This window comes from Arabidopsis thaliana, chromosome 3, assembly GCF_000001735.4.
Source record: "Arabidopsis thaliana chromosome 3, partial sequence".
NCBI classification, from domain to species: Eukaryota; Viridiplantae; Streptophyta; class Magnoliopsida; order Brassicales; family Brassicaceae; genus Arabidopsis; species Arabidopsis thaliana.
The window spans coordinates 21,407,716-21,422,609 of record NC_003074.8 but is presented as its reverse complement, the minus strand read 5'-3'; the positions used below and the strand labels follow the sequence as shown (position 1 = coordinate 21,422,609).

At 37.5% G+C, this 14,894-nt stretch overlaps 3 protein-coding genes, 1 non-coding gene and 1 pseudogene across 11 annotated transcripts; 3 read left to right on the top strand and 2 right to left on the bottom strand.

Moving 5' to 3' along the window:
* Positions 1-7: 7 nt before the first annotated feature.
* AT3G57830 (Leucine-rich repeat protein kinase family protein) lies at positions 8-3,161 on the bottom strand. 3 transcript variants are annotated; one of them, NM_001339895.1, is made up of 3 exons: positions 1,494-3,093; positions 267-939; positions 64-172 (listed from the first exon to the last, which is right to left on the bottom strand). In NM_001339895.1, the coding sequence occupies exons 1-2, from the start codon at positions 2,830-2,832 to the stop codon at positions 290-292; spliced, it is 1,989 nt and encodes a 662-aa protein (NP_001326829.1). In that variant the 5' UTR covers positions 2,833-3,093; the 3' UTR covers positions 64-172; positions 267-289. The 3 variants fall into 3 exon arrangements, with proteins under 3 accessions (NP_191342.1, NP_001326830.1, NP_001326829.1); NM_115645.3 differs by having other exon boundaries at positions 8-939; positions 1,494-3,161; NM_001339894.1 differs by having other exon boundaries at positions 31-939; positions 1,039-3,112.
* A 637-nt stretch (positions 3,162-3,798) lies between these two features.
* Positions 3,799-4,552, top strand: AT3G57820 (annotated as a pseudogene). Its single transcript has one exon.
* Positions 4,553-4,648: 96 nt separating this feature from the next.
* Positions 4,649-6,850, bottom strand: AT3G57810 (Cysteine proteinases superfamily protein). 4 transcript variants are annotated; one of them, NM_180385.3, is made up of 6 exons: positions 6,624-6,848; positions 5,761-6,309; positions 5,559-5,680; positions 5,341-5,381; positions 5,089-5,187; positions 4,649-4,978 (listed from the first exon to the last, which is right to left on the bottom strand). In NM_180385.3, exons 2-6 carry the CDS (start codon positions 6,272-6,274, stop codon positions 4,801-4,803), a joined length of 954 nt encoding a protein of 317 aa, NP_850716.1. In that variant the 5' UTR covers positions 6,275-6,309; positions 6,624-6,848; the 3' UTR covers positions 4,649-4,800. The 4 variants fall into 4 exon arrangements, with proteins under 4 accessions (NP_850716.1, NP_001326751.1, NP_001078307.1 ...); NM_001084838.2 differs by having other exon boundaries at positions 4,662-4,978; positions 6,412-6,850; NM_001339893.1 differs by having other exon boundaries at positions 5,761-6,848.
* A 3,855-nt stretch (positions 6,851-10,705) lies between these two features.
* AT3G57800 (basic helix-loop-helix (bHLH) DNA-binding superfamily protein) lies at positions 10,706-14,828 on the top strand. Of its 2 annotated transcripts, NM_115642.2 has the most exons (8): positions 10,998-11,834; positions 11,907-12,020; positions 12,112-12,177; positions 12,674-12,769; positions 13,040-13,084; positions 13,315-13,383; positions 13,532-13,603; positions 14,304-14,821. In NM_115642.2, exons 1-8 carry the CDS (start codon positions 11,289-11,291, stop codon positions 14,574-14,576), a joined length of 1,281 nt encoding a protein of 426 aa, NP_567057.2. In that variant the 5' UTR covers positions 10,998-11,288; the 3' UTR covers positions 14,577-14,821. The 2 variants fall into 2 exon arrangements, with proteins under 2 accessions (NP_850745.1, NP_567057.2); NM_180414.3 differs by lacking the exons at positions 12,674-12,769; positions 13,040-13,084 and having other exon boundaries at positions 10,706-11,834; positions 14,304-14,828.
* U2.3 lies at positions 14,015-14,209 on the top strand. Its single transcript, NR_141501.1, has one exon. It is a non-coding gene; the product is annotated as an other RNA (small nuclear RNA).
* Positions 14,829-14,894: the final 66 nt, after the last annotated feature.

Genomic DNA, 14,894 nt, shown 5'->3' with positions numbered 1-14,894 from the left:
CATTAAAAGATCTAATATCATTGTTAAAGGGTTAAAGCGACTTGATTTGATATTCTAGAAAGAGGGTCAAGGCTTATATGTTAAACCCAAGAAACAATCAAGTACTTTCCTTCATCCGTTACAAATGTATAACAAAGGAGAGTGGCTACATGATGATCATGATCCCTAAACCCTACAACATGCCAAAAATATACTACTCATTGAGAAGCAAAACATGATGGTGCATGAATTTTACACTCAACGGAATTGCAACATTTCTAACTTACTTTCTGAGTTCCCTCGAACGTGCTCAGTCCGATTTGATCCGGCCGAGACTCTCAGACACTGATCTCATCCTCGGACGAACCTCTGGATCCATTTCCGTGCAGTTCAAGGCGACATGAATGGCTGCAATAACTTGCTTATCTGCGTGACCTTTGTTCAGAATCTCCGGGTCTAAAATCTCACTCAACGGCTTCTCTTCCTTGACCCAGTTCCTCACAACACGCACGAGTTCTTCGCCATTGTTTTTAGAGGAAGCATTGGGCAAACGGCCAGTCAACAACTCCATTAGGACAACCCCAAACGAATAGACATCGCACTTCTGAGATAATTTGCAACCAGAAGAAGCCCGAGCCTCAGGTGCAAGGTAAGCAACAGTGGGAGCTGTGATTCTTGTCACCGTTGTAGCAGAGGTTAAGTAGGTTTGGTCTAAGCTTTGCCTTGTGGCGGATAGCGAACCGATGAGTTTGGAGTAACCTGATACCAAACGTGTAAGACCGAAGCCTGAGATGCGAGGCAGTAATTCATCATCAAGCAGGATTTTGGTTGATTTCAGGTTGCCATGAACGTACTTTCTTGGGCTGTACTCATGTATATACATCAAGCCACGAGCTGTTCCTTGTGCAATAAGTAATCTTTCAGGCCAAGAGAGTGAAGGCAGAGTATTCGAGGGTCCACCTACAAAAAAATCAAAACCCTCTTCTCAAATCAATGATCACAAACAACAAACAAATTCTGGAAAAAAATCTCAACTCTATGCTCATATCTTAATCTGACCTCTGCTTGTTTCTGTCTCATTAAACACGACCTTAATACCAATCTTAACCTCTTAAACGTAACCAACAATATTCTCTCATCAAGCTAAGACAAATAGAATCTTTGCACCACCTTCTACATTGCTCTATCCTAATCCAAAACTGTCGCAAAAACAGAATTTACGTTGTTGTTTTCGACGAGAAGAAAAATCCAAGTTTCTCTGGAACCATAACAGTTACCAAACATGTGATTTTGAAACAGAAAAGACCAAGAAGAAGACGCCAACAAATTTTCTATTATCATACAATCTAATATAGACAAAAAAAAAACTCTATCTATACAGATTCACCAATCAACTGGTTCAAGAGCACAAACTCCAAAACAAACCTCTCTTTTTTGTCAACACCAAGATTCATAAAACAAAATTGAGATTAGTCTCATAATTAGTGGTTGATTAATGAAGATTAGTAAATTACCATGTAAGGCAGAGTACAAGCTGCCGTTGCGTATGTAATCAGTGATCAAGAGCCTCTCGTCCTCAGCATAGTAATAAGCTCTTAGCCGTACGATATTTGGATGTTGGACTCTACTTATAGCCTCCACTTCATTTTCGAAATCCTTCCGCCGCCACGTGGCATCTCCGTCGCTTAGCCTTCTCACAGCAACGACGGTGGATGACGTAAACGTAGCCGCCACTGTACCTGATCCCATTCCGGCCACTACTCTGTACACAATCCCACTTCTGCTCTTTCCGACGACGTAAGCCGATGCTCTCAGCAAATCCTCGAGCTCGAGCTCGAATCCTTCGTCCATCACCACGAATTTACCTTCCTTCTCCTCCTCATCCGCCGCATCATCCAATGGCGCCGCCGTGTTGTTTTTTTCCGGTGTACTCACAGTGGAGCTTAATTTTCTTCGAATCAGCCATACGGAGATAGAAACTGCTCCGATTACGATTGAGACTCCGGAGATGAGAGAAACCGTTACGGATCCGGTGATCGGTTTATTCTTTCTTCCGTCCTTGTCGATGAAGCTAGGGTTTGGTTTCTTCGGGAGGATTTGCGAGCCTTCTGGTTTTGGAGCGACGAGCTTAGGGTTCGTACCTTCATCTTTACACAGCTTCTGTAATGGGAAACCACAGAGCTCAGAGTTTCCGGCGAACGCTGTTGGTCCTTGGTTTAAGAGAGAGCCAATCTGAGGTATTTTTCCGGTGAGATTATTGTGGCCGAGATCTAAGCTGACAAAGACTGGAAAACGGCCATACGACGGCGGAATTTCGCCGGAGAAACTGTTGTAAGAGAGATTGAGTGTGCCGACTAAGCTTCCGAGTTGAGTGAGTGACTGAGGGAGTGAACCGTTGAGTAGATTGGAGGAGAAATCAATGTGAGTGAGATTCTTGAGGGATTGGATTTGGGCCGGAATTGGGCCGGAGATTGAGTTGTGAGAGAGATCAATGTAACGGAGATTAACGGCGTTGAAGAGACGAGTCGGCACTGGTTTTGAGAAATTGTTACGAGCAAGGTCGAGTTTTATGAGTGAGTCGAGTAGACCGAGTTTAGAGGGTATGTAACCTGAGAGTCTTCTTCCGGAGAGAACGAGTGAGGTGACTCGGCCATGTGTGCAGATGATTCCAGGCCAGTGACATGGAGTCGGGTCGGACTCAGACCAGGAAGTCATTACACGTGTCGGGTCTCGTAAGATTGCGGATTTGAGAGCAAGTAGAGACAACCCATCTGGATTCAGTGAGGAGGAGAAGTTGATGAAGAAGAAGAAGTAGGAAGAAACAAGAAGTGTAAGAAGTCGAAGAAACTGCATATTTGTCTAGAGAATCAGAATCTTGCAAAAGACTTTGTTTAATATCTACAGATTATGTTTCAATGTAAAGTGATGCAACGAGGAGTTGCGGAGAGAGAGAGACGAGGGAAGAAGAAGACGAAAGAGAGGAATTAGGGTGATGGGGTTCCAAAGTAGCAACGTGGTTGTAATGTAGACATAGGAAAGTTTTTTGAATTCTTGTGGGAGCTTAAAAAGTGTTGGAAGATGTATTTGGTAATGGATATAAATTTGAAATACTAATAAAATAATGTGTTGTTGCTCTGTGACAGTTTAGTTATTTTGATTGATAAATCCAAAGTTTTTAGTTATTGACTGATGCAGGTGTGTTGCTCTGTGCTTTTTAATTGTTTGTTTAAAAAATTCTAAATTTTGTTGGTGTTAAGATGGTGATGTAGATGATTATTGGTTTTGGTTTTTGTTGGAAAATGAGCACGAGTTAGGCTTTTTATTACTTGGAAACCGAGTCTGACGACAAGATTTTGAATTTGCATTTGTAGTAGGAGACATGAACCTAAACAACACTAATTACTAAACTTAGCTGGTGAACATTACTTGGCTTGATCAGCAAACAGAACATCTTTGAAGTATTGTTTTTAGTTTTTTTCATTTTTCAGTTAAAAAAAAAAATCATTTCATTTCAAGCACAGTGGCCTGACCAACAACACTACTTATATCACACTGACCATATCTTTTGAGTGCCCACAAATATTATGAACTTTGTAGTTTGTATTATCACGATTTTGACAATGTGTGGCACACAAGCTATGATTTTGAAACGACCAAATTATTTGAAATTTTATTCAAATTAAAGGGTATATGGTACTTGAAAGGTAACATTTTATAAGACATACTATAGATTGTGGTGGCTGTGTCAGAAACATAAAAAAAAAAAAAATATATCACCACCTGACAAAAAGTCACCAATTACAAAGATGCATGTGAATATCCCACTTATGTCCCCAACAACAACCGTACCGGATGGCATTCATACCGGTTCAAAACAAGCATATCCATCCTTTACTTTTGGATTGAAGTTTTGCTTAACATGAATCAAAAAGGCAGTGTAGTGACCAAAACCATGGGATATAGGACTTTAATCTGATCTCCTTTACTTTTCACCCTAACTTGCGATATATACTAACTTTCTTGTGCTTCATATATACTGTGATTAGCAACCTATAATCATCAAAGAACAAATACACTAACCTTGTACTTTCACAGTTTAGATTTAGTTACTCTTCTTTCTTTGTCTCTATAGAAGCTATGACAATATCTGCTCTACACTGATTTTTGAGTTTTTGCTTGAGGTGGGTTTATCAGATTGGCGATAAGATCATAAGGAAGAGGATCCATGTTCTTGTGGAGCATGTGCAGCAGTCAAGATGTGCTGTGGAGTTCAAGCTGAGGAAGAAGAAAAATGATGAGCTCAAGGCTGCATCCAAAGCCAGAGGAGAAACCATTAGCACAAAGAGGTAGCCTAAAGGACCCAAACTAGGATTCATGGTCGAAGGTATGACCTTGGAGACTATCACTCCCATCCCATACGATGTCGTCAACGACTTCAAGGGTGACCAATAGTTCTCTAGTCCGACATTTTTACACTTTTCTTAGCTACAATGTCTCTAGTGTGTAATCCACTCAATTCTATGAAGTAGAACTAACTTTTGTCACGTTTGGGACCATTTTAAATCATTATTCAACTTTTCAACCACAATGGCCTGATATCACACTGACCACATATACTCTTTTCGAGTATCTACAATAAGCTTTGTATCTATCCAGAAGCTAAGATTTTGAAGCGAGCATATCATTTGAAACTGAAAATTTTTATTCAAAGTAAAAGGTAAAAAAAGGTTACATTCTACAAGGCATACAGATAGTGGTTGTGTCAGTAAACAAAAACATCATCAACACCTGACAAAAGTCAAAGATGCAAAACTAAGTATACTAAAGTTTAGATTTTGGAATCGAAGCTTTACTCTCGTGAAGCAAAAGGGCATCGTAATGACCAAAACCATGGTATAGGACTCGGATTGGGTCGTCTTTACCGTATTCTTGACCATATTCTGCAATACTTATCAGTCCTCCAGCTTTATCGTCTTTCATATACACTGTGATTGGCATCCTATGATCACAATTTCGGAGTTTGTTAGATTTCAATCTAGATTGTGTATGAGAAACTGAAATCATGAACGTTAAGGAACCAAAAAGAACAGAGAGGATGAGGTTATTTACTGGAGAACGTGTGAAGCCATGAAGAGTTCAGGTTCACCTCCCCACACGTGTGGATCCCGAATTTGTCTGACGTAGGTGTCGAAATCTCCTTCCACGAACCTGATGAGAATCATCAGAATGAGTAGATGCAAAGAAAAAGCTGCTAGTAGTTCGTAATTAATAAGAGATCAACAAATGTGATGTATAAGTTTAAGAGTAGTCCATAGCCAGTGAATGAAGTTGAAAATTGGTCTGAAAGCATGAAAAACTCACCATTCTGTTTCCTGTCTTCTTTGGATAAACTCATCAGCAACCTATCACATTCAAAGATAACACATAGATAGGAACTTTGATAGATGAAATTAAGACCTAGGCTTTGCTGAAGCAGAGAGAAAAAGTACTAACGATGCCATATGAATCCAATTCAACAGTTACTTTGATCTTTGGTGGCAAAGTATGACAGATAAAAACTCTTAACCATAGATACTTACCCTGGTACGTAATTCGTCAGCGAGTTCTCTCTGCATCTTCTCGCCTGGAGCTAGTTTCCCAGAGCGTAAGCAGAATCCGTGAGCTACAGAACGAAACAAACATCTGCCATCCCCCGGAATACCTAAAAAACCATTGTCATTTTCTGATCAAACAACGGTCGACATAAGACTAAGATGAGCAACAATATTATTGGACACTTACCAATGATAGAGTAATCAGTATAAACTCTTTTCCCATTGTGGAATTTACCATCAGACGAATGATGATGCACGTTGTTAGCATCTTTATCCCTTGAAGAATCTGCGTACGCTGATTGGGAAGTCGAAGAATAACAAACAAGCAAGCTAACAATCACACCTGTATATGCAAATCTTGAATAACAATAGAGATTTCTCATGTTAGATTCTATCTTCGAGCATTTCATATTAGCCTCAGGGGACAAGAAAGAAACTTCAAGCTTTTCCTTAGGAGCAACAGTTGGTCGATTGATCAATACTGACCCAAAAAGTCCTTTATCGTGCCAACTAGAAGGTCTATTAGAGACCGATACACGAAAACCGGTATAATGTCTTCTTGAAAGTCCTGATAAAAGACTGTAGCAGGAGAATTTAGATGATCCGTGAGCCACAACGCCGTAGAGGCGAGAGCCTAAATGCCTCTTGATACTGATAGCATTCCTAGAACATGTTGTAATTGGAGAGTAACAAATCATCATATCTTTTATAATAAGAGTCCCCCAATTTCAGATACCTACACAAAGAACAACAACGCAATTTCCAAGTCTTTTACATTGATAGATCCAATGAGGCAATGGTATAGTAAACAAAATCATAACTAGATAACAAAATATACCTTAAGGATCGCTAAAAGAGCAAGCTATCTAGTTAAGAACTGCAAATTTGCAGGTAATGTTTCAACTAAATTTCTAATATCAGAAAAATGAAACCAACACACAATCCAAACGTATTGAAATCGAAGAAACGAAGAAGGAAAGATAAAATTGCGTACGGGTATCAGAGAATTATCAAGAGAGAAACACGTGAAGAGAGTGAATGGAGGATTACCAAGGTGGACAAGCAAAGAATGTCGTGAAGGGTGTTTATTATACTCAACTCTGATTTCCCGACAAACGCAAGAAATAAACCGTTGTTTTGGACTCTGTCCGGGGTGAGGTGAGAATTGAACAAAACAAAGCCGAAACTGTTCTTCTAGCGCAAGGTCTTGTTGGACCGACGAAGCTACGAAACAATAACAAGTCGAGAAGCTTCGACTGTTGCACCGTGAAATCGCTTTACTCAATCTAATTAGCAAACGCTGCCGTTTTAAGTTCGCAGCAAACTTTAGCTTTATTGGGCCGTATAAGCGGGCATCATTTTGGGCTGGAGTTTTGTTTCAGGTTACCCAACCCGTTTTTATGTTTGCCAGTTATTTTGCATGAGAAATGTTTTTTTTTTTTAAACTAGTACATATTTGATCGTATTGAAATTTTGTACTTTTTTCACTTAAGAATACTGAACTGGTTGGTTACTACATACGATAATTTTCGAAATGAATTATTTATACGTTCGTCCAGATTAAACTAATAATATCTTGATACTTGGAATGGGAAACCCAACAAAAAGTTAGTCTGTGTCAGAAAACTTTTCCGGAAACTGGCAATAGTCTCGAACAGCTTGCCGTTAGTACTACAATCTACAAACAACACAAAGGACTCTGGCAAAGCAATGAATAAGTTGGGCCCATCGTTTTCGCGGCCCATTTAGACCCAAACAGAACACATCACTCGCCGTGCAACTTGGTCAGTGGGTCCCCCCCATCATTTTTGGCCTTCGGGTATTCACAGGGGATCATCGACGATGGGCCCAACTTTATCACAAGTCCTTTTTTTTGGGTACTTCTTTTATGGGCCCACTTTGTTTCGTCCTTGTCTCCTGGGCCCTTCGTATGTTCCGGTCTTTATCATCATCACTATATTTTCTTCTACCTTATCAATTTTAATTTTTCTTTCATTGTGTGTGTATGCGAGACTCTTATTTCTAATCCATGTCTACGCATCAACTTATAATGTTATATGATCACATTGTTACGATGAGGTATTGTTTTACAATGGATCTTAAACAAACCATTAAGGTACAAACAATGACGATTTGTTGTATTTCTTTGTGTTCAGATTTTGTGGCACTCATTTCTGACATCAATTCGTTTTTTTTTTAATCAGACACATATAACAAAGTATCTTTGCAAATGAGCAAATTAATGCTATCTTACAATTAATGCATTTGAAAGTAGAATTTCATTCTTTAAGTTGAATGTATATATAATGAATTATAAGAAAATCGGTTGAATCCAACGAAACTAACATGTGAACAATGATCGATAGAAGTGTTTCGACTTGCATCACTCATTACCTATAACGTATTTACTATTTACTATTACACAACACTGTATCAGTATCGATCATTGTGCCAAATATGTATATACATGTACGTGTATTTAAATGTACGACGAATTCTATACGTGTAAACGTATAACGTAGAAAATTTAGAGACGTCTCCTTCGTAATCATTTAAGTATATATATATATATACACTTGGACAGTTCAATGTTATTGACGATTTATAATCATTACGACGCTAACCAAATTTAGCACTGGACTTAGACTTCTTATTTTGGGAGGTGAAGTGCATTCATGATGTTTGATATGTTTCAAAATATTATACGACTAAATAATCCAAACAATCTTTTGATGAAAATAAAAATGTTATAGTTGACGATAGAAACGAGCAATGCTTCATATAACGTGGAACAATTGCATTACATAGACAATTGCTTGTGGACATTCGTACTCTACATAAAATTAGTCGAAGTTAGCAAAATTCACCTAAGATATTGAATCGTTTGTGATACATTGCTTCTTCCTTTTGGGGGTTTGATATTAAATGCTTTTACAACTATATTTCCATTGACAATCTACCTTTATAATGATTATTAGCTAAACCAACTTACAAACAACGTTTTGACAACCATAATTGTTATGCACTTTTCAATAGTCTTAACTCTGCTTACGGATGTCGTTTGCTCAGCAATTTGGGAAATGGGAATAACTCATATAAAGAGATATGTGTGTTGTTGTGTGGATCCCATGCATGTCAGGTTTGTAACAGCTGTCGAATAATGCAAGCTACATAGAAAAATAAAACATTTTCATTAAAACACAAAAAGAAGAAGGTTAGAGAGAGCTATTCATTTATTCATCGAAACATTTTAATATGGGAAGAAGGGAATTCCCACACCACTCCACTACGAAGAGAGGCTTCTTGGGCCAGTGTCACGTGATTAACACGCGGATCCAGACCCACTCATATATAAACGAATTATCTATAATATTTTCTAAACATATTTCTTTATTCATCGCACATTTTTTTTTTTCATGCTTCACGTATACATCCGAAAAATCTTTGTGGTCTCGCCCATATCTATCCTTTTAAATCCATCATGATCCCAATGTGATACGTTAATAAGACCATCTGCAATGGTTGTCTCTATTTTTTTTTTGTAAATATAGAAGAGAAAATAGAGATTTCTATTTTTACTCCAATAATTCTTCAAAAATAGAAATCTCTATTTGTTAGAAAGAAAAATAGGGGAAAAAAATAGAGATCCATATTTTTGTTTCTATATATAGAGAAAAAAATAGAGATCTCTATAATGGAAGTGAGAATAGAGATGAGTTGGAGTGTAATAAAAGCAAAAATAGAGTGTAGAGACAAAAATAGAGATGTGTTGGAGATGCCGTAAGTATTGTGAAGATAATCCTCACAGCTTTCTCAGCAATAAAAGAAAATATATCTCTTTAATTTTTTATAAAGGTTTTATGTGTGAATATTAAAAACTTTAGTCTCATATGAGTTCGAGACTGTGCTCGGGAACAAATTTTATAAAGATAAATCATCTAAAATTGAACTGCGTTTATAATGGCAAAGACTTTGCATAATTAGAATGTTTCTTATTGATAAAGACTTTGCATGTTTCATACTCATTTTGACATCTAATTGAATAAAAACAGAAAAGAGCCGTATAGCTTCAAAATCTTTATATTTAGAATAAAGTGTATATATGTGAAAGAGTAACACATATGTACGTAGGAATTAGGTTGGTTAAAGAATTGGCCACATCAATATCTGAGACACCAAAGAAGTAATGGACGTTGGGAGAGTAAGTAACGTTGCCAAATTGGAAATGCCAAAAAAAGATTGTACCTTTCCTCTCTTTGATTGAGACTTTACTACTACACCAAACCTTACATCACCAATCGCTGAAAGTGAAACCGATATTTTAGCACATTTATATTCCACTTCTACACCTTTTTACTAAATTTCAGTTTTGAGATTTACTTACATGAAGAAGAAATTGGCTAATCAAAATAATCAAGCAACGATGATTTGTTGCAATGAAATGGAAATTGGGATTTGGGCTCAGATTATTAGAGCATAAGTGGATTTCCTGTTCGGCCCATTGTGTGAAACAGGTTATTCCACTGGACCCATCTGTTCATCTTTGTCCTCAAATTTTCCTCTCTATCCCCAAAACACCCTTTTAAAGAAGTAACATTAATTGTTTTTTTTTTTCCTTTTAATAAATTTATAAGATATTTTGAATTAATATTATTAGTACGTCTCAATTTTTATTTTATTTTTGCCTTTTATACTCTAAAGTTTTTAATACTTGATGAATTTTGAATATTTTTAAAAAATAAAAAAAATAAAATATTTTTAAAAAATTAATATTACGCTTGGTAGATTTCATCCAACGGCTGAGATAATTACTAAAATGGTGTTTTGAGCTCAATTATTTTTCCATATTAAAAAGTGTTTTTGGTTCTTGGTTATTTACAGGTCAACAAAATAATTTGACACCGGAATCGGAGTCCGTGGAAAGTCAGAAAACCTGATGTAACACCATTTATGGCATTAACTACTGATAATAATACTATACGAAAATCCAATTATTATACCGAGAAAAAAAGAAAAGTGGTCAGAGACAGCAGGCTGGTCCTGCTGAAGAATAAATCTAATCTACCGATTCGATTAAATAAATATGTGCCGTTTTCTGGTACGCCCTATTCAAATCATTTTTATATTATAGTATCAAAATACTTCAAAAATTTACTAATTACAAAATTAAGGAGTGATAAAAAAAGTTTATAATCAGAGATAAAAAGTCACCGGTTAAAGCCCAAAAGGCCCAAGTAATATCCATTGGGATCCAGCAAAATATATAACAAAAGAACCGTACCGTACCTACAATAACCAAAATTGGTTTTCTCTTTCTTTTGTCTAACAGTGGCCTTTATTTAACAGACGCACTCCACTGCTAACGTTGCTTTCGTCCTACTCTTCTTCTGGTGTAAAAGCTTTTCTTCCACACACATTTGAGAAAGAAGACGAAGAAGAAGAGAGAATAACTATTCCTTCTTCGCCAAGTTCTCTGAGCTATAGAAGAAGGAGGGATTTCTTCAGACCGCCATTGTTGCCCACCTTCTCTCCTTTCTATTTTTCGCCGCATTTTACTCGCTTACTGACAAAAGTCTTCTACTCAAGTCTCTCTCTCGCTCTCTTTGGAGGCTCAATTAGGGTTTTGTTGTCGTGAGATTTGATTACACAAATTGCTGAATTTGGTTTCGATTATTGGTGTTATTGTTTTCGAAGATTTCCAGTGAGTTTCCGTTTATGGATCTGACTGGAGGATTTGGAGCTAGATCCGGCGGTGTTGGACCGTGCCGGGAACCAATAGGCCTTGAATCGCTACATCTCGGTGACGAATTTCGGCAACTAGTGACGACTTTACCTCCCGAGAACCCCGGCGGTTCGTTCACGGCTTTGCTTGAGCTTCCACCTACACAAGCAGTGGAGCTTCTCCATTTCACTGATTCTTCGTCTTCTCAACAAGCGGCAGTGACAGGGATCGGTGGAGAGATTCCTCCGCCGCTTCACTCTTTCGGTGGGACATTGGCTTTTCCTTCTAACTCAGTTCTCATGGAGCGAGCAGCTCGTTTCTCGGTGATTGCCACTGAGCAACAAAACGGAAATATCTCCGGGGAGACTCCGACGAGCTCTGTACCTTCCAATTCAAGTGCTAATCTCGACAGAGTCAAGACGGAGCCTGCTGAGACCGATTCATCTCAGCGGTTGATTTCTGATTCAGCGATTGAGAATCAAATCCCTTGCCCTAACCAGAACAATCGAAATGGGAAGAGGAAAGATTTCGAAAAGAAGGTTAGAGTGAGAGACAAATGTTTTTACTTTTTTACATTTGATCCTTCGTTTCATCAGATTGATTTTTTATAGGGTAAAAGCTCGACGAAGAAGAACAAAAGCTCTGAAGAGAACGAGAAGCTGCCATATGTTCACGTTAGAGCTCGTCGTGGTCAAGCAACCGATAGCCATAGCTTAGCAGAACGAGTAACTTGCATCTGCCTTCACTAATTTTTCTTTTTTTTGGTATTAATCAGTTGATTAATTCGCTAATTGATCACTAATTTTTGGATTATAGGCAAGAAGAGAGAAGATAAATGCACGAATGAAGCTGTTACAGGAACTGGTCCCAGGCTGTGATAAGGTTTGTCTCTTAGATATAGACGTGTAATCAATTTGTTAATCAATCATTAGGTCTTCATTTGTGATTAACGACATTATATTTCTCTAATTGATTCACTCCAAAAGTAAGAATTTATTATTAGATGATCTAGTCTTTTTGTTAAGGGTCTTAATCCTTCACACCTACTTTTTTTTTTCTTCCTAAAAAGTGGATTGCTTAATTGCTTTTTTATTAAGAAAAGTGGTTCCTGGTGTGCCAAAGTAGCCAGTTGGGTAATTGTGTAGTAATGCCTTTAGAGATCTCAACTTTATTTTTTTATTTCGTGTGGGGAGAAATATCTCACGGGTACACACTTAGCTTTAAGGTTAACTCAGTCACACGGAAGTGATAGGACCTTGCTTTATCGAATTCTTTTTCCATAAGTGTGTTCGTTGAGCTTGAAGATTAGTCTATAAATGACGAGAATGACCTTAGGAAGTGTGCTAGCTGTAATATGCCATTAAGGTTTTGGGTTTAGGGGACAGATTTTGGTGGAAAGATCAAGATCAAAGTGTGTTTTGGGGTCCATCTTTTGATGATAAGTGGGAAAAAAGTTGCAATCTTTCTATGGAAGGTGAGGAAGGGGTAGTATCGTCTCTAACAAGTTCGGTATCTATCAAGGAAAAATAGAAAATGACTCTTAGAAGGACGATTAAAGCAAATGATCCTTTACAAAAATTGATATGCTTTGAGTCCCACATACCTAATTAGTTGGAAACATGATGTGACACTCCCCCAGACAGCTAATTAATCATCCCTGATGTTAGAAGTTAGCAGCAATTATTGGTGTGATAGAGATGATGATATGGAACATCAGTGTTTGTTTAAAATTTGGATTCTATAGGTGAGCTGTGAGGACTTGATTGATTGTTCCTTTAGCCCCCCTAGGGTATACTGATTACTTGTGATTGTAGTAGATACCATTTATTATAATAGCTTTAGATTAGCACGTCATTCTCTTGCTGCTTTTTTCACTGTGTATTTTGGAATCTTGGTATTTTCTCGTTGAAATATTGGATCATCTTAACAATAGTTAGCTGTCTAGAAAGAATTTTTGGTATGTGAAAGCAGATCTACCTAATATGAATCCGAGCTTATCAGAAAGTCTTTGACCTGCAGATTCAAGGTACCGCGCTGGTGCTGGATGAAATCATTAACCATGTCCAGTCATTACAACGTCAAGTGGAGGTGAGACTTTCCGTGGTCCAATTTTTGTTCTTTATACCTATATTTTACAATAGCCCTGGGCACAATAAAAGGGTCAACTCAAAACAATTTGAAAATGAATAGAATTATGTGCCGCAATCTCATGAAACTGTGACTTGTGTTTCCACAGATGCTATCAATGAGACTTGCTGCGGTAAACCCCAGAATCGACTTCAATCTCGACACCATATTGGCTTCAGAAGTAAGTATCAAAATCTCAAACAATAATTTGGTCATTCTGATTAGTCTTCTCTAGGAAAAATTTAACCATTTCATGTGTTTCTCATTTAAGTTAACCATACCTCTTTGAGTAGCTTCTAGTTTCTATCACAAAAGGAGAAACTTTTGGGGTATTTATTGATACAAACATTAATTTAGACCATTTTAGTGTAAGGCATAGGAAGATCACAACGTCTACTCTCATGAAGGAAACTCAGGGAAAAATAAATACACAACACACACACACACCCAATGCAAATAACAGTAGTGGGTCAAAACTCGGACCACCTTTGTTCTGTAAAACCTTTCTGTGTCTTCTGTGACTTATGTCGGATGTGTTACTTGATGAACCTTTTAAAAAAAAAGTTAATTCATCCCTCAATAATTTCTGTGGGTCTCTTCCAAAATCTTGTTATTTCAAAGTGACCTATCTAATTTCATGATCACCTGTGGATTCTCATCAAAAGTTTTGGACCAAACTAAATAAATGCTCCCTCTCTCTTTCTTCTTACAGCTTGTACCACCATTAAATAGCCAGGGACCCTCTCATCAAACCTTGTTCTTTTAGGATAATAATAACACAGCAACAACAGTTGACTTCTTTGACTAGATCAAGATCTCTATGAATGATCCCTTTGCTGATATCTTTTCCGGTTTTGGCTCTGTGTTTTTTTCTTTGACAGAACGGTTCTTTAATGGATGGGAGCTTCAATGCCGCACCAATGCAGCTTGCTTGGCCTCAGCAAGCCATTGAGACCGAACAGTCCTTTCATCACCGGCAACTGCAACAACCACCAACACAACAATGGCCTTTTGACGGCTTGAACCAGCCGGTATGGGGAAGAGAAGAGGATCAAGCTCATGGCAATGATAACAGCAATTTGATGGCAGTTTCTGAAAATGTAATGGTGGCTTCTGCTAATTTGCACCCAAATCAGGTCAAAATGGAGCTGTAAGTTGGGAAAACGGTAGAGATCATGAATGTGTATATACATCGTATAAGCTCGTTTCTCTCTATATAAATATAATCATAAATATAGATATCTGTTAAGAAGGTATCAGTCATTTGATTCAGAGAGACAACACTGGTATGATTGTTTCTTATTCTTGTACCAGATTTCGACAATGTAGAATTTAGTAGGATATGATCATTTTGATCTCGTTATATATATCTTACTAATAATAAATAGAGATAAAAAAATTCTATTTAGGGAAATAAATCAGTATCGATAAACAAAAACAGAAAGAAGAAGCAGGGGCATCCTTTGGATATT